Genomic DNA, 14,717 nt, shown 5'->3' on the forward strand with positions numbered 1-14,717 from the left:
CCTCAGAGGCAGACTGTGACAGCGGTGGGAGAAGCTAGCCTTATGCTGCCGGAAACAACAGCAAATCTTGAAAGCCTCGTTATCACCTTGATCCAGAGGAAGGAAGGTTCATAAATCACCCTGGTGCTGTGGTAGATTACATCATGGCCCTTCTCTGAAAGGAAGCCCTCTATCCTTGTGTTCCACCTCCAAAACAGCACTGTTTTTATTTTTCAGTTCCAGTGAATTCTTTCTTCTGAAGTGTCTCCCCCCCCCCAACCGAATCTAGGTGCAGCACTGGGGTTGTACCTGTGTGAAGACCCTGTTTTTCTGCAACCAGCTGGAAGTGGGGTTAAAAACGGAGGTTCCACACTATCATGTATTTCATGATGACTTACATCCTAAATACTCCTTTTTTCCCTGCCTCCCCCCCCACCAAGCATTGATTTGCCAGTTCCTGTTTCCTGAAGAAGGAGAGTGGTATTTAATTTCTGGCTTCCAGAGCGATGATTGTTTTAAAAATATGTGAAAAGTAGCAAATAATAATAGTAATATAAAAATGGCAGTGTGAGCTGGAAATCAGTAAACATGCACATCGGGACATGAGCAGATTAAGAGGCAATGGCTCTACCCAGCCAGTATCAGAAAGGCTGGAGCTGCAATTGTGTACTAAATATCACCATAAAACCAGGAGGGTGGCAATGAAATCTCACCACAGATTTAAAAAGAAAAAGATGGCGTAATAACAGAAAATGGGAAACGTAACAGGTTATCAGTGCTGTTAGATCGATATATCCCATAACTGTCAAGTGTACCTTATTTGAAGGGACAGTCCCTTATTCCAGCGCCAGGTCCCGCTGCTGTCCCTTATTGATGGATGTCCCTTAAATGATGTCCCTTAAATTTCAAAGGAAGCAGCTCCTCTCCCTCCCTCCCTGCTGGCCAGGGAGGCTCCAACTGTGTTGCTCACCCAATAAGAAGTCTAAGAACGACTGGGGGGTGGAGCTTGCATGCCTTGTGTGTGGCTAGTTAATGCAAGCTGAGGAGGTTTTTGAATGCTGGACGCCATTTTGTTGCACGTCCTTCTGCAAACTTTGCAGTGCAAAGCCAGGCCGGGGAGCCATCTTAAGCTGAGGCTGCATAGGCCTTGTGGTGCATGTGATTCAGATTCTATTCAGTTGAACCTCTGGTTACAAAGTTGGTTGGACAGTGTTCTTGAAGCTACCAGCATGAGTTTGACCAGACTGCAGGAGGACAGGAAGACTGGAGTGCCTGGAACAGGTGAGGCTGCAGGTCCCTTATTTTGGCTGCTGGTCCCTTATTTTCAAGGCTGCTGGTCCCTTATTTTCAAATCTGTAAGTTGACAGCTATGATATATCCTATCAATCACACACACACACACACACACACACACACACACAATAACCTTGAGTGCACAGGATGGAAATCCCAAACAAAATAGGCTACTGTGAAAGCAACTTCCTTACATGGTATCATTTTGCTGCTTATAGGGTAGAGAATAGCATGGTGTAGTGGTTAGTGTTTCAGAGATCCAGTGTCGTATAGTGGTTAGAGCATCACACCACGAAATTGTCACTGCCTTTCTCAGCCTAACAGGGTTGTTGTGGCGATTAATCAAGGGTGGGGAGAACCCATATTTGGAGAGAACCTGGAGCCTGGAGAAAAACATGGTCTATAAATGCAAGCAAATAAAGCAAGCTAGCTTCAGGACTGCTGCATGTGTAACGTGTTTAGTGGCACCTGCTTGTCTTTCATTGCTGCCCCCCACAATCTGCCTCATTTATGCGCCTTATGGGGTGGCTTCCCCCCATTTCTGAGCACTTTTGAGGAACTCCACAAAGTACACCCCTCCAGCATGGAAATATGGTCTATTTCATTCCTGCCCTTCAAGGATTTGCACTGCTGGTGAATCTGCACAGCCCACACCTCCCGCTGGTTGGAATGAACTAGCTCGGTTAAACAGAAGTTCATGGAATGAGTTCAAAATACCTCTGAAACACTTAAAAGTGGTTTCCACAATTGCTGAGCAAACTGAACCCAACTTAAGCTCATTATGGGGTAGAATGTTGAACGGTTTGTAGTTCGTTCTTTCTTAAATTAAAAAAACCACCCTCTTTAGACTTTGAAGCTTAAACATAACAACTGTTGGGGGAAAGAAATTAAAACCACACATTTGTGTGTGTGTGTGTTGTTTCTTAGCCTTCTTAAAGTATATTTTATACTTCAGCACATCAGCTTGTAACATTCTGACTTATCTTTTTGCTTATGATAATTTGGACGAACTTGAACTGTGAACTGAAGTAAGTTTGTTTTGCAAAGGGACAAAGGTGAAACTGGATTTAATTGCTGGACTTGAACTCATTTCGTTTTTCAAATGGACTTTCCAAGCACCCTGCTGCCTCACCCCCCCCCAACTTAGTAAGCAGTACTGTGTCTCTGCCCCACTGGAAGAGCTGATCCTGACCCATGGCACCTATGCAAATGAAACCAGTTGCTTGTTGTTGTCGTAGACGGCTAGACGTCAGGGACTTTGAAAGCCAATCTACTGCAAATGACCCAGCGATTGTTCCATAATCCCAATGTACTTTCTGTCCATCCTTGGATTTGAGGAAGGCAAATGTGGGAAACCTTTGCCCCCTCCCCAATGTTGCTGAACTACAACTCCCATCAGTCCTGTGCATGTTTGCTGTGGCTGATGGAAGTTAATAGTTCAGCAACATCTAGAGCAGTGTTTCCCAAACTTTTTTGGGCAACGGCACACCTGTTTACTGAAAAAAAATCTCGCGGCACACCACCATTAAAGCCCCGCCCCGTGACGTCAGCGCGCAGCGTCACGCCGGGAGGGACGCACGAAAGTGAAAGTTTTTTCCCTCCCCCTTGCCGGGGAACCTCCAAGCTTTGGGGGTGGGAGGAGGCAGCAGAGCGAGGGACTGAGGGACGGCGGCAACTGAGGCGGCGGCGGCTGTTGTGGTGGTGGCGGCGATAGCGGGCGGAGGAGGGGGCGGCGGCGGGGCTTGAGGAGCCGTCGCCGGGAGTTGCTGCTGCTGCTGTTGCTGCTGCTGCCCGGACATGCCGGCCTCCTCCTCCTCCGCTGTCTCGTGCTCCTCCCTTTTGCACGCGCTGCCCCGCCGCTCGGCACCACCACCGCGGAGCCGCCCCCGGCTCGACGCGGATCCTCGCCGCCGCCGCCTCTCACTGCCCGACTCGCCCGCCTCCCTCCCACGGCACACCAGCCAATGTCTCACGGCACAGTAGTGTGCCGCGGAACACCGGTTGGGAAACACTGATCTAGAGAGCCAAAGGTTCGCCCCCACCTGGTTTGAAAGGGTCGATTCAGCTTTTCTAGCTGGGAACAGACAAGCCACCTAAGGAAACGCACACACGGAAGATGGACACAAATTCATAATATTTATATATATATATATATTTATATATTTTCAATCAAAACACAATTTAAATATGCTTCTTAAGTACATGAATACTTGGGCATGAGACAGTAAGGTGGTGGTACACAGTACCAAAAAACATATACACAGCTTTTTGCTTCTGGCAGACTGACAGGAGTGCCTTGCTAGATCAGATATTGCAACAGGAGGACGATGCCTGCTTCATCCATCAAGACTTTCAAAACGCTGGAGACAAATCGAGGGGGGGGGTCTCCTACAGGGGATTTGGGTTTTGTGTGTGTGTGTTTTTTTAATTGTTTCTTTTGCAGAGAGTCTTCAGAAAACAAAAGCAAAATGGAATTGAAAAGCAAACAAACTCTCCAAACAGAAAACATTTCAACCGGAGTGAAGACCTAAAGGAAAATACGCACACACACACAGACACACGGAGTGGACCCATTCCTGAGTACTCTGAATACTCTGGGGAAACTAGTCGCCTGCTGCAGGAATAATGGAAGCGTCCCTCCAGGTTGCATGAAGATCGCTTCCTATCCCCCTAAAGGATTGCAAGAAAATATAAGGACAAAGGCCTGCTGACTCAGAACTGGCAATTAAAAAAAAATGACTAGGAAACAGAAAACATTTTTAGTTCAACAGGAGCATTTGCAAAGCTTTAAAACAAAAAAGAGGGCACCCAGGACACAGAGATCATTCTTTTCTGCTTGCATTTCAGTCCTTGGCAGAACATGCCCATTACAGGACAAGATGGGCAGGTGTGGAGCTCTGCCTACTCAGGAGCAAGGAATGGGCATGGCTGACTTAAGGGCCAAAGTGACAATGGAGAATTGGAAGTCGCTTGCAATCAACGCCTGCTCTCTGTCACTATTTTTTCCAGGACCGAGACAAATGTGACAGAAGAGGTTCAGCTGCTACCGTATTCAGAACGCTTCAAGTAAAAAGAAAGAAAGAAAACTCAAAATGGCTCCAGGATTCTTAAAATACCGTTCGCCGCCAATAGCTCAGCCCTCTCTGACGGGTTAAGGTGCCCCGTGCCTTTCTGATTGCAGGTTTTTCTCTAAAAAAAAGAAAGCACAGCTAGGAACCTTCAGAGGAGGAAGAGAAGTGGAAATCTATCCTCCAGTCCTTTCGATGTGAACTGTGCTCCAGTTCCAAGCCATTTGGAGGAGGAATCCTTTGCAGAGGGAGCCGGCAAACCTTTTGCCAGAAACGTGTCTCTTTGACGGGGAATTTAGGGCGTATGTGCAGGAGAGAAGCAAACCGATTTGCGCTCAATGCAAGGAAGTCTTAGGCCCTCCTTCCCCCAAAAATCTCCTGAAAAAGTTTGTTCTGAAAGGAGGACACACATCAGTCTACAGTGCTTGGTTTCCTGCTGACTCTGTTTCAAAGGAGAAATCAGCCAACAGAGTTTTCATTTCCCCTGGGGTGGAGAGAGAAGGAACAGAATCCACTTGTATCTTCAGAGGCAGAAAAACCCAATGTCCCCTTGTTTGGAAATGCTGAAGATCATAGCTGCGGGTGTGAGGAGAGAAAGAGAGAGAAGATGTTGGCTTGATAGTACAGTGGTGGGTGGAAAAGACACTGGGGCAAGCAGACAGAAGTCTCATGGTTTGCCTCAAACAATGGTTGCTTGGAGCAGGGGTGAGGGCCCCAGATGTTGTTGGGACTTTAGCTCCCAGCAGCAATAATAATAATAATAATAATAATAATAATAATAATAATAATAATATATTTATACCCCACACATCTGGCTGGGTTTCCCCAGCCACATTGGGAGGCTACCAACAGAATATTAAAAACACGATAAAACAAGACATTAAAAACTTCCCTAAACAGGGCTGCCTTTAGATGTCTTTTTAAAGTAAGATAAAAAAGTTCCTTCCAGTAGCACCTTAAAGACCAACTAAGTTAGTTCTTGGTATGAGCTTTCGTGTGCATGCACACTTCTTCAGATATCTGAACTAACTTAGTTGGTCTTTAAGGTGCTACTGGAAGGAATTTTTTTATTTTGACTATGGCAGACCAACACGGCTACCTATCTGTAACTAAAGTCAGATAGTTTATTTCCTTGACATCTGATGGGAGGGTGCTCCACAGAGTGGGCGCCGCCACTGGGAAGGCCCTCTGCCTGGTTCCCTGTAACCTAACAGTGAGGGAACTGCCAGAAGGCCCTCGGAGCTGGACCTCAGTGTCTGGGCTGAACGATGGGGGTGGAGACGCTCCTTCAGGTATACTGGACCGAGGCCGTTTAGGGCTTTCAAGGTCAGCACCAACACTTTGAATTGTGCTCGGAAACGTACTGGGAGCCAATGTAAGTCTTTCAGAACTGGTGTTATGCCCAATGCTCAAGGGTTATGGGAGTTGGAGTCCAGCAACATTCCAGAGGGTCCACAGACTTCCCCCATCCCTGGCCTAGCAGGAGGCAACTCTTGTGTCCTTAAGGGGATTTGCAGGGAATTAAAATAGCGGCTAGATCTGGGATGGGGAACCTGCAGCCTTTCCCAGGCATGCTGGCTGGGGCTGGGAGTTCAAATCTGCAGGATGCTGCCTTCACGAAGGCACAGCCATAAAGAGCATGCAACCAGGGGAACACCCCCTCGTTACCTTTGTAATTTTTTCTACAGCTGGGTCAGGTTGTGCCTGGTGCATGACATCATTGACAATCATCTTTGCGATCCTCCAGGCCATCTCCTCTTGAGCCTGAAAAGCGGAAAAGCAGGCAACGCTTGGGCTTAGGAAATACGCAACCCCAAAATGGCGGGGTGGAGTAGAAACCTAACACACCCACGCTGCCGTTATTGGCTGCCAACCACTACTACCTAAGACAGCTGCAATCTTTTTTCCTCCCACCAAACAGCCAAGAGAATCCCAAGTATTCCAATTTTTGCAAGAGGAGATTGTAACTTTCACAGAAGCAACCCAGTTATTGATACTTTTTGTTGGTGTTCTGAATTCCTGCCCCCAGCACAGAGCACCCGCTTCCCTCCGATATATTCCTTGAAGCCAGCTAAAAACAGAGAGACGCACAGATAGGCAAGACATCCACACACTTGAGATTTCTTCTGTGGCGTCTTAGCATGAGGCTAGGAGATCTGAGGGGGCCTTACCTCATCTGTGTTTCCTTGCACCCATTTCTTCATTGCTTGTGAAAACATGGACCCTGGATCGGGGGAATGAGAGACAGAAAGGTGATGCAGCAGCAGCAGCAGCAGGAGGCAGGTGTTATTCTAATAATAAAATGACACTCTGGCAATTTTCTCTACCTAGGAATAGCCACAAATAATAAGGGTGTAAGAGCAACTCTGCTGAATCAAACCATCAGCCCTGCCTATTTGTGTATTCAGTTTAGGACTCTCTTCCCATGAAACACCCTGAAGTGATTAGCAGCATGAACAGTTAAAACACATATGTCTGTCTAAGTTCAGTGTTCAAATGTATTATGAAGGCAAACAGGCATCATAACTGAAGCTTGATTTTATAGTTTTAACTGATTTTTATTTTTTTGTATTGCACTTTTGTAAACAGCTTATACAGACCACTGAGGTAAAGGTAAAGGGACCCCTGACCATTAGGTCCAGTCGTGACCGACTCTGGTGTTGCGGCGCTCATCCCGCTTTATTGGCCGAGGGAGCCAGCGTTTGTCTGCAGACAGCTTCCAGGTCATGTGGCCAGCATGACTAAGCCGCTTCTGGCAAACCAGAGCAGCGCACGGAAACGCCATTTACCTTCCCGCCGGAGCGGTACCTATTTATCTACTTGCACTTTTGTGCTTTCGAACTGCTAGGTTGGCAGGAGCAGGGACCGAGCAACGGGAGCTCACCCCATCGCGGGGATTCAAACCGCCGACCTTCTGATCAGCAAGTCCTAGGCTCTGGAGTTTAACCCACAGCGCCACCCGTGTCCCTCACAGACCACTGAAGTTAGTGGTATATAAATTGTTCCAATAATATATACTGATGAAAGGCAGGTTATACTTTTTTTGCTTTTTAAAAAATCTTCGTCGGCGGGGCTGCTCCAAAGAGCTGCTTCGAAAAGTCTTTAGGTTGTTTTGGCACCATCTCTTCAAAAGATTTCAGGAGAAGACAGTTTACCTTTCGACTTCTTGACGTCGGGCTCCGGCTCGGACTCCCGGATGAACTGGCCCAGGTCGCTCACTCGCCCAAAGGTCATTTTTCTGCAGCAGGAGTTGGCGGATGGAAAAAGAGAGAGAGAGAAAGACCGGAGTCATGAGCTGTGGGGAGGAAGAGCCAGTCACAGCACAAGAGACCACCCTCCCGCCGCATTGCCCATGATTTCACCTCAGGATTTGAAACACCTGAACAGGAGTGGGATCAGTGAAATCTCAGGGGCACTTCCCACAATGTTATTAACTCAGCAGTGATTTACAATTCTGGCTATGGAAAAGCTTTTTCTTTCTTTCTTTGGTTTTGCAAAATGAGTAACATCACTATTTATATTTTACAAACTAGAATAAACTATAAAAGAAAATAAAACGGCCTCCCCCAACTTTCTAATGCAGAAAGCCATTGTTGAAATATTCACGTCGTACAGGTTAGTATATTCATGCCTAGATGCTTGAGATGTCATGTGTCTTAAGAAGTCCATGTGAAAAGCTTCCTTTTTAAGATGCCGACTCTGTTCTGGAGAATCCCTTCTCACTCTCACTCCCATATAACTGGTGTTTCTGCTGCCCACCCACTTTTCATCCACTCAATAGTGCCATCTTTGATGTCTGCAGCACTGCGAGGTCCGCACCTCACATCTCCAACCCACTCCACAGGGATTTCTGCACCCTATTTCTTTATACCACCCTAGACCCCTTCATTCCCCCCCCCCTTTTCTGGTTGTGCATCTTCTTTAGATTCACAACAAACACTCTGTGAGGTGAGTGGGGCTGAGAGACTTCAGAGAAGTGTGACTGGCCCAAGGTCACCCAGCAGCTGCAAGTGGAGGAGCAGAGAAGCGAATCTGGTTCACCAGATTACGAGTCTACCACTCTTAACCGCTACATCACACTGGCTCTCAAGAAAAATGAAGTCTTCAAGAAAAGTTGAAGTCTTCAAGAAAAATGAAGACTGCTTGCATTGCCCAAATCCCCCCCCTCCTTCTCATGAGTGATGGGCTCAGGCAGGTCTCAAATACTGTCACAAAGAAGGGAACAGGTTCGGGGTATTGTCTTGCCTTGGTAATGGATTGGAGGACAGCCAATAAACTGAAGCTCAGTCCAGATAAGACTGAGGGGACTGCTAGTGGGTTGGATCAGAGGTTCCCTCCTTTTTTCCTGATGGGGTTACACTCCCTCTGGAGGCGCGGGTAGGCAGCTTGGTATTCCTGGATCAACTGGTGGAGCTTGAGGGTCAGGTGAGCTCAATGGCAAGGAATGCCTTCCACCAGCGAGTGGCCCAGCTGGGCAGGGATAGCCTAAGCCTGCTGTCTATGCTCTGGTAACCTCTAGGTTAGATTACAGCTACAAAGTCAGCTCTAGGGAAAGAATCTGGAGTTTTTTGGAACCGCATGGGGGAAGCTGCTTTCATCATTGAAGGCCAAAGTCCGAAAATGGCTGGGAATCGCAGCATACTCCCGTTTCCCCACCCTCTGCTTCCTCGCAGCAAGAGCTCCGAAGGGATCTTACCCAGCGTACGTCCGTTGATACAGAGACTCCGGGTCCAGGCTGGCAGCATCGACAATTATTGCTTCGTCAAAGTTTTTCAGGATTTTTATATTCGCCTTTTTGAGGCCGGGCTGCAACAGAATTCCCAGGCATGATTAACTGACCCAGGGAGGAAGAGGAGAAGACGGTGGGGGTGGGGTGGAAGCAAGACAAGAGCTGATGCTTTAAGAACAGGGACAGGGAGGAGGAAAATCCAGATGGGCCATGGACCCTACAGTCCATGATGGCTGCCCATGCCCAGAAGAATACCCAAAGATGCAAAGGGATGTACACATGGCAGCAACATCCTTTTTTGTGAAGGCAGCCGCTAAGGTGTGGAACTCCATCCCTGCACCTTGTTGCCAAATGATGCCCACGAAGGGCTTCCAAGAATTACAAAAGTGCTTCGCAAATTAACAAACACCTTGGTACTCAATTTGGAACCCAAACACTGCAAACCTGGAAGTAAGTGTTCCGGTTTGCGAACTTTTTCGGAAGCCAAACGTGCTCCACTTTGAGTGTTACGCTGAGGTCTGTCTGTTTTTGCTATTTATTTTGCGTTTTTGTTTTAGCGGTTCTTTTTTGTTTTGTTTTTGTGACTGTGTGGAACTCAGTTCAGCTACTGATTGATTGTGTGACTGCAGTACATTGCTTATTGCTTTCATTTTATGGATCAATGGTCTCGTTAGATAATAAAATTCATGCTAAATTGCTATTTTAGGGGTTGTTTTTAACAGTCTGGAACGGATTAATCCATTTTGCATTAGTGCACCTTGGTTCTGGAACGCTTTGGTTTTGGAACGGACTTCCAGAAAGGATAAAGTTTGAGAACCAAGGTACCACGGTAACGGCAGCTGTACTTTCTGCCACCCTCACCATCCCCTCGCTCAAGCAGTCCATTCTCTCTCTCGGCCTTTGCTAAGGATGGGGGTCAGGGAAGCAGGCTTCCAAGCGAGAGCTGTTCAGATCCCAAGGAGGCGGGAGTTGGTTGTTTGTTTGGAGAGCGAGCGAGCGAGAAGCAGGCCACATACCTGGGAGGAAGAAGCTGTGCCGTCCAGGGAGCCCATGTGGGAGTCGTGGTCAGGAGGGCCGCCGTGGCCGTGAACAGTCGGGGCGATGCAGCCGCTGGCAAACTCGTCTCCCCGGACCGAATGGATGAGGTCGTTCAAGTATTTGTAGTAAAGGTTGCTGGAGAGGAAACTGGGGAGGAAAACCTGGAGGAGAGGGAAGACACCCCAGGGCACATTTAGAACCGGGAGGATTCAGCTCAGGGGGAGAGTGCCTGGCTCTGCAGGCAGAAGGTGTCAGGATCAACCCCCAGCATCATCCAGGGAAGAAAAGGGTCAGGGAACAGCAGATGGGAAAGGCGCCTGTCTGCCCGAGAACCAGAAGATCTGCTGCCAGGCAGAGCAAAAGAACCTGGGCTTCCGATGCTCCTATTTAAAACCAGACCTTTATTCAGAACAACGAGGGCTGTAATCCTGCTGCATTTTTAGAGGAAAGGCCTTAGCTCGGCGATAGAGCACCCGCTTTGCTGCAGTTTCAGGCCCGGCTTGCCAGATGAACATGGCTGTTTTAAAATCAACGCCCAGTTTCAGAGATTTTCCTCCAACCGGAAGAGTCCGCGACCAGAAGGGGGAGGAGTATCAGGAAGATAAATTTAATTATTATTTAGTTAAATTTGCTAAGTTAAACTAACTGAAAACAGCTTGCAGATACTTAGTGGGCTTAGGATTTTATTTATGTTAAGTGATGAATTAATATGTTTAATTCCATAAGGTGAAGATCTAAGGATGTTAATGTTTAAGTTAAATTTCATAAAAATTGGGATTTGGAAAACCGTTAAAAGGACATGCAATGATATTCAACCAAGGGGAAGCGAGGAAGTCACTTAACAAAGTTAATAACTGTAATTTTCAATAAGGCTATGATTTTTGTTTGTTTGTTTTGTGTGTTTGTTTGTTTATAATATTGTGAAAACTAATAAAATTTTTGAGAGATATTCCTCCAAAAGATTAAAAAAGAGGGGGAGGGAGGACGAGAGCCACTTCATCACCTTCTCCATGGTGGTCCAGGCTTGCCGCAACGGAGTGGTGAAACAGTTGGGGAGCGGTCCTCCTTCCCTGCAAATGTTGGATTCTATTTCCAGTCTCACGGGGTCATCGAAACCTAGAGGATGAGTGGCTTGGAGGGAGAAGTACCTGCAGCCACAGAGGAGGACGAGGCAGAAAAGAACAAGAGAGGGGGAAAACAACACTGTTGAGTAGGGCTGGATATCACCAGCTAAACAGCAGGATATATCAATATTCACAATATTTGAAATAAGGAAGGAACTGTACAGTTTCATCCTTACTTCAGACACTGTGGTAGATTGCAATGTTTAACTGCTGATATTGTGAGGTTTTGCTGCTGATAACGTCACAGTGTTTAGCTGGTGTCGCCTAGCCCTTACACGCAATGTGATTTGTGATATATTGCCAGCTCAGATATTATGAAACAATTATCACAATGTGAACTTCAAACCGGTTTTGGGCGATATATTGATATATCGTCGCCCAGCCCTAATGCTGAGGAGATTACGTTTCAAAAATGTCCGACTCCACGGGTCCCACACCTCTGACCCAATTGTAAAGTCCCTCTTTCACACCCAGGCAGAAGCAAAAAGCCCAATTTGCTAGCTGCTCAATTGCAGCTCAGCAACTGCCCCTCTCTTTCTCAAAAAAGGCCAGCTCTTGTTTCTGTTCCCTGAAGTGGAAGCCAGGGGAGTTAATTAAGCGCTCTCTCCCCAATCTCGCCAAACCCATCCTGATGGAATGCTGTCAAGTTTCCCCTTCCTGCCCCAACAGTCACCATGAAGACTAGAAACTTGGAAACATTTTAAGCTTTGAGATTCTCTGGGTCCTGCCTTGCTGTGCCCAAAATATTTAATCTCTGCAGTCAGTTAAGGTGAAGGACTGAGGGTCTGATGCTTGCTGGGTTAGAAATTGTCTTGGTCAAGAGAAGAAAGCCAAGAAGGATGGCGAATTTCCAGGCATGGGACTCACTTGTCATATAAGATCATGGCGTCGTTCTGGGCCTCCTGCCCGTCATATTGGCCCTCTTTGGCGGCCAGCTGAGACTGGAAGTTATCCGCCGCCAGCCAGAACTGCAAGATGTTAACGGCATCTTCTTTCTCCATGAACTGGGAAACAAAAGTAAAGCAGTGAGCAGGGATATTCTCCCAGTTTCTTCTAGGAGGTAGCTTGCTGCCGTAATCGTTTGAAAGATGTAGAAACAAGACTTAAGGAAGGGAGAGGGAACTTTTGTCAACCCAAGGGCCATTTTCAGTTCTGGGCAGCCTTTTGAGGGCCACTTGCTTGGGGTGGGTGGGGCCAGAAACACAAGGGAGTGGAGCAACAGACGTAGATTTTACCTTTGTGCAATTAGCTAGTTTCTACAGCCACCCACAAGGATGGAGGTGGAGCTGTGGGTTAAGCTTAGGGCTTGCCGACTGGAAGGTCGGCAGTTCGAATCCCCGCGACGGGGTGAGCTCCCGTTGCTCGGTCCCTGCTCCTGCCAACCTAGCAGTTCAAAAGCACGTCAAAGTGCAAGTAGATAAATAGGTACCGCTCTGGCGGGAAGGTAAATGGCATTTCTGTGCGCTGCTCTGGCTCGCCAGAAGTGGCTTAGTCATGCTGGCCACATGACCCGGAAGCTGTACGCCGGCTCCCTCGGCCAATAAAGCAAGATGAGCACCGCAACCCCAGAGTCGTCTGTGACTGGACCTAACGGCCAGGGGTCCCTTTACCTTTACAGCCACCCACGCCCTCTCTCTCCTCTACATAGGGAAGAAAGAGGCATGTTAGAGTTCAAGGGCCCATTTCCAGCCAGGCAAAACTACTCCAGGAGGGTGAAAGGAAGGGCCATTGAAGGGGTGTGGCCTGGGAAAAGTTCCAAGGGCCAGAGAGAAAGGCCTTTTGGCCCCCTGGTCCTGAGGTTGCTCAACTGAGGACTCGTTCAGGCTCCTGAAACAGGATTTGCACAACAGAACATCCTACCGCTTGGCAGAACCAGCACAATCCTTCAACATGAAGGGTAGGAGAGATATTGTTTTAACGAAACAAACAAGGGGGACGTTCCACTGCGCCACCTTCGGAGCCAAAACCAAAGCAATGAAAACCCCGGGACTTGAACCCCAAGCCGACAACTGAGGAAACCTGCTTGGCAGTTCCAGGCGAGGGCGCAGGAGGGGTGGCAGAGCAGCACAAAAGGGAGCTCAGTAGCAGCCTGGGCTGCAGAGAGAAGAGGCCTCTACTATAAATATACTTGACATCTCTCCAGGGCTTTTTGCAACACTCGACTTCTTGCTTAAAAATAACCACGGCTTTTCAGGAGGTATTTAGCATCTCGGGGTGTTTTTGCACCTTTCTTATGCCGAGTTGACAAGGACTCTATATTGGAGGAGAATGCATAAAGGAAAAAAACAGAAGACTCACACTATCTGATGCAACCTTGCTGTACCTCCTGTTCCCACCGCCTCTGATGGCTGATGGGAGCTGGAGGTCCTATAGGACCCAGAGGGCCCCAGGGTGGGGATTGGGCATAGCGGAAAGGAAGGATTCAACGTTCCCAGCCCCACCGTGGCTTTTACAGGTGGCAAAGGCCCGATGAGTGCCCAAACAAGGCCTGTGGGCAGATGCCACGGCAGCCCACTCCCACACAGCGGTTGGGGAGGCAAATCCAGCCAAATTGCTCTAGGCCACAGCAATCAAGAGCGGCTCCTCTTATACTTGGCAGAAACGGGGGGCAGAGCTCTGGCCGAGAAGAAAAGGGAGAAGCCACCTCACCTCGGAGAAATAGAAGAGGGCAGATTCGCAGAAGAGGATGTCGGCCAGGTAGACAGTCCCACTGGTCAGCACCTCAATCTGGTATTTGCAGAAGTGGTGGCTCCGCAAGAATTCGCTAAAGTGCCTGTCCAAGGGGGAGGGGGACACGAGGGGGGGGTCTCATTAGAAGCGGGGAGAAGGAAGAGGAAGAGACTCCAGCTCAGCAGTGTGCAAGGCACCAGGGAGCACAGGAAGCTGGCTGGGCAGGATCAAGGCTGAAGGGCTGGGACTGGAGCCCTGGGGGTCTGGGATACAGCCCCTCACTGAATTCCAAATCCCACAATTGGATCCAAAGGGGAGGCTGACAAGGGAGCTGAGTCAGTGCAGTGAGGAAGCCTTAAAAGCAGACCAAATGCTGGCTGAACCCCATCTCGAATCCCCAGGGAAGATTTGCTCTCTGGTCTGACCAACGAAGGGCTGCTGGGGGCTCCTTCAACCCCAGGACTGTCCGCCCCTCGCCAATTCTGCCCAGGGGCTTCTCCTTGGCTGCCCCCACCTGGGAAGAGCAGTCAGGTGCTCAGAATATAAAGCACCCTACACTTATTATTATTATTATTTAAAAAATAGGATCAACTTACTCTTGTTCCATGGCATTAAACACTATTGACTGTGCCAAGACGAAGCAGTTTGGGTCCACCTGTCCGTCTTCCCCACAAATCTTTGCTGTAAGGTCAGCAGATCACATATCAAAGTTAGTGGCACTGTATGCATTCTGCAGTACGGACAGACAGTGCAGAAATTTATTAGTTGTGCATATCTATGGCAGAAATATAGAAGTGGTTGGAATACTTTATCTAT

General features: G+C 48.1%; 1 protein-coding gene across 1 annotated transcript in view; it reads right to left on the minus strand.

The window, feature by feature from the left end:
- Positions 1–3,403: 3,403 nt before the first annotated feature.
- AKAP10 (A-kinase anchoring protein 10) overlaps positions 3,404–14,717 on the minus strand; it is a 31,190-nt gene continuing 19,876 nt past the window's right edge. The window contains exons 6-15 of the mRNA XM_083479896.1: positions 14,498–14,582; positions 13,881–14,004; positions 12,099–12,235; positions 11,111–11,255; positions 10,086–10,268; positions 9,037–9,146; positions 7,496–7,578; positions 6,512–6,564; positions 6,009–6,104; positions 3,404–4,916 (exon numbers count right to left, since the gene is read on the minus strand). Of these exons, the coding sequence (XP_083336022.1) occupies positions 4,911–4,916; positions 6,009–6,104; positions 6,512–6,564; positions 7,496–7,578; positions 9,037–9,146; positions 10,086–10,268; positions 11,111–11,255; positions 12,099–12,235; positions 13,881–14,004; positions 14,498–14,582 (1,022 nt within the window). The 3' untranslated portion in view covers positions 3,404–4,910. The remainder of the gene's footprint in view (positions 4,917–6,008; positions 6,105–6,511; positions 6,565–7,495; positions 7,579–9,036; positions 9,147–10,085; positions 10,269–11,110; positions 11,256–12,098; positions 12,236–13,880; positions 14,005–14,497; positions 14,583–14,717) is intronic.

Source organism: Podarcis liolepis (genome assembly GCF_965112155.1).
Source record: "Podarcis liolepis genome assembly, chromosome: 16".
Lineage (NCBI taxonomy): Eukaryota > Metazoa > Chordata > Lepidosauria > Squamata > Lacertidae > Podarcis > Podarcis liolepis.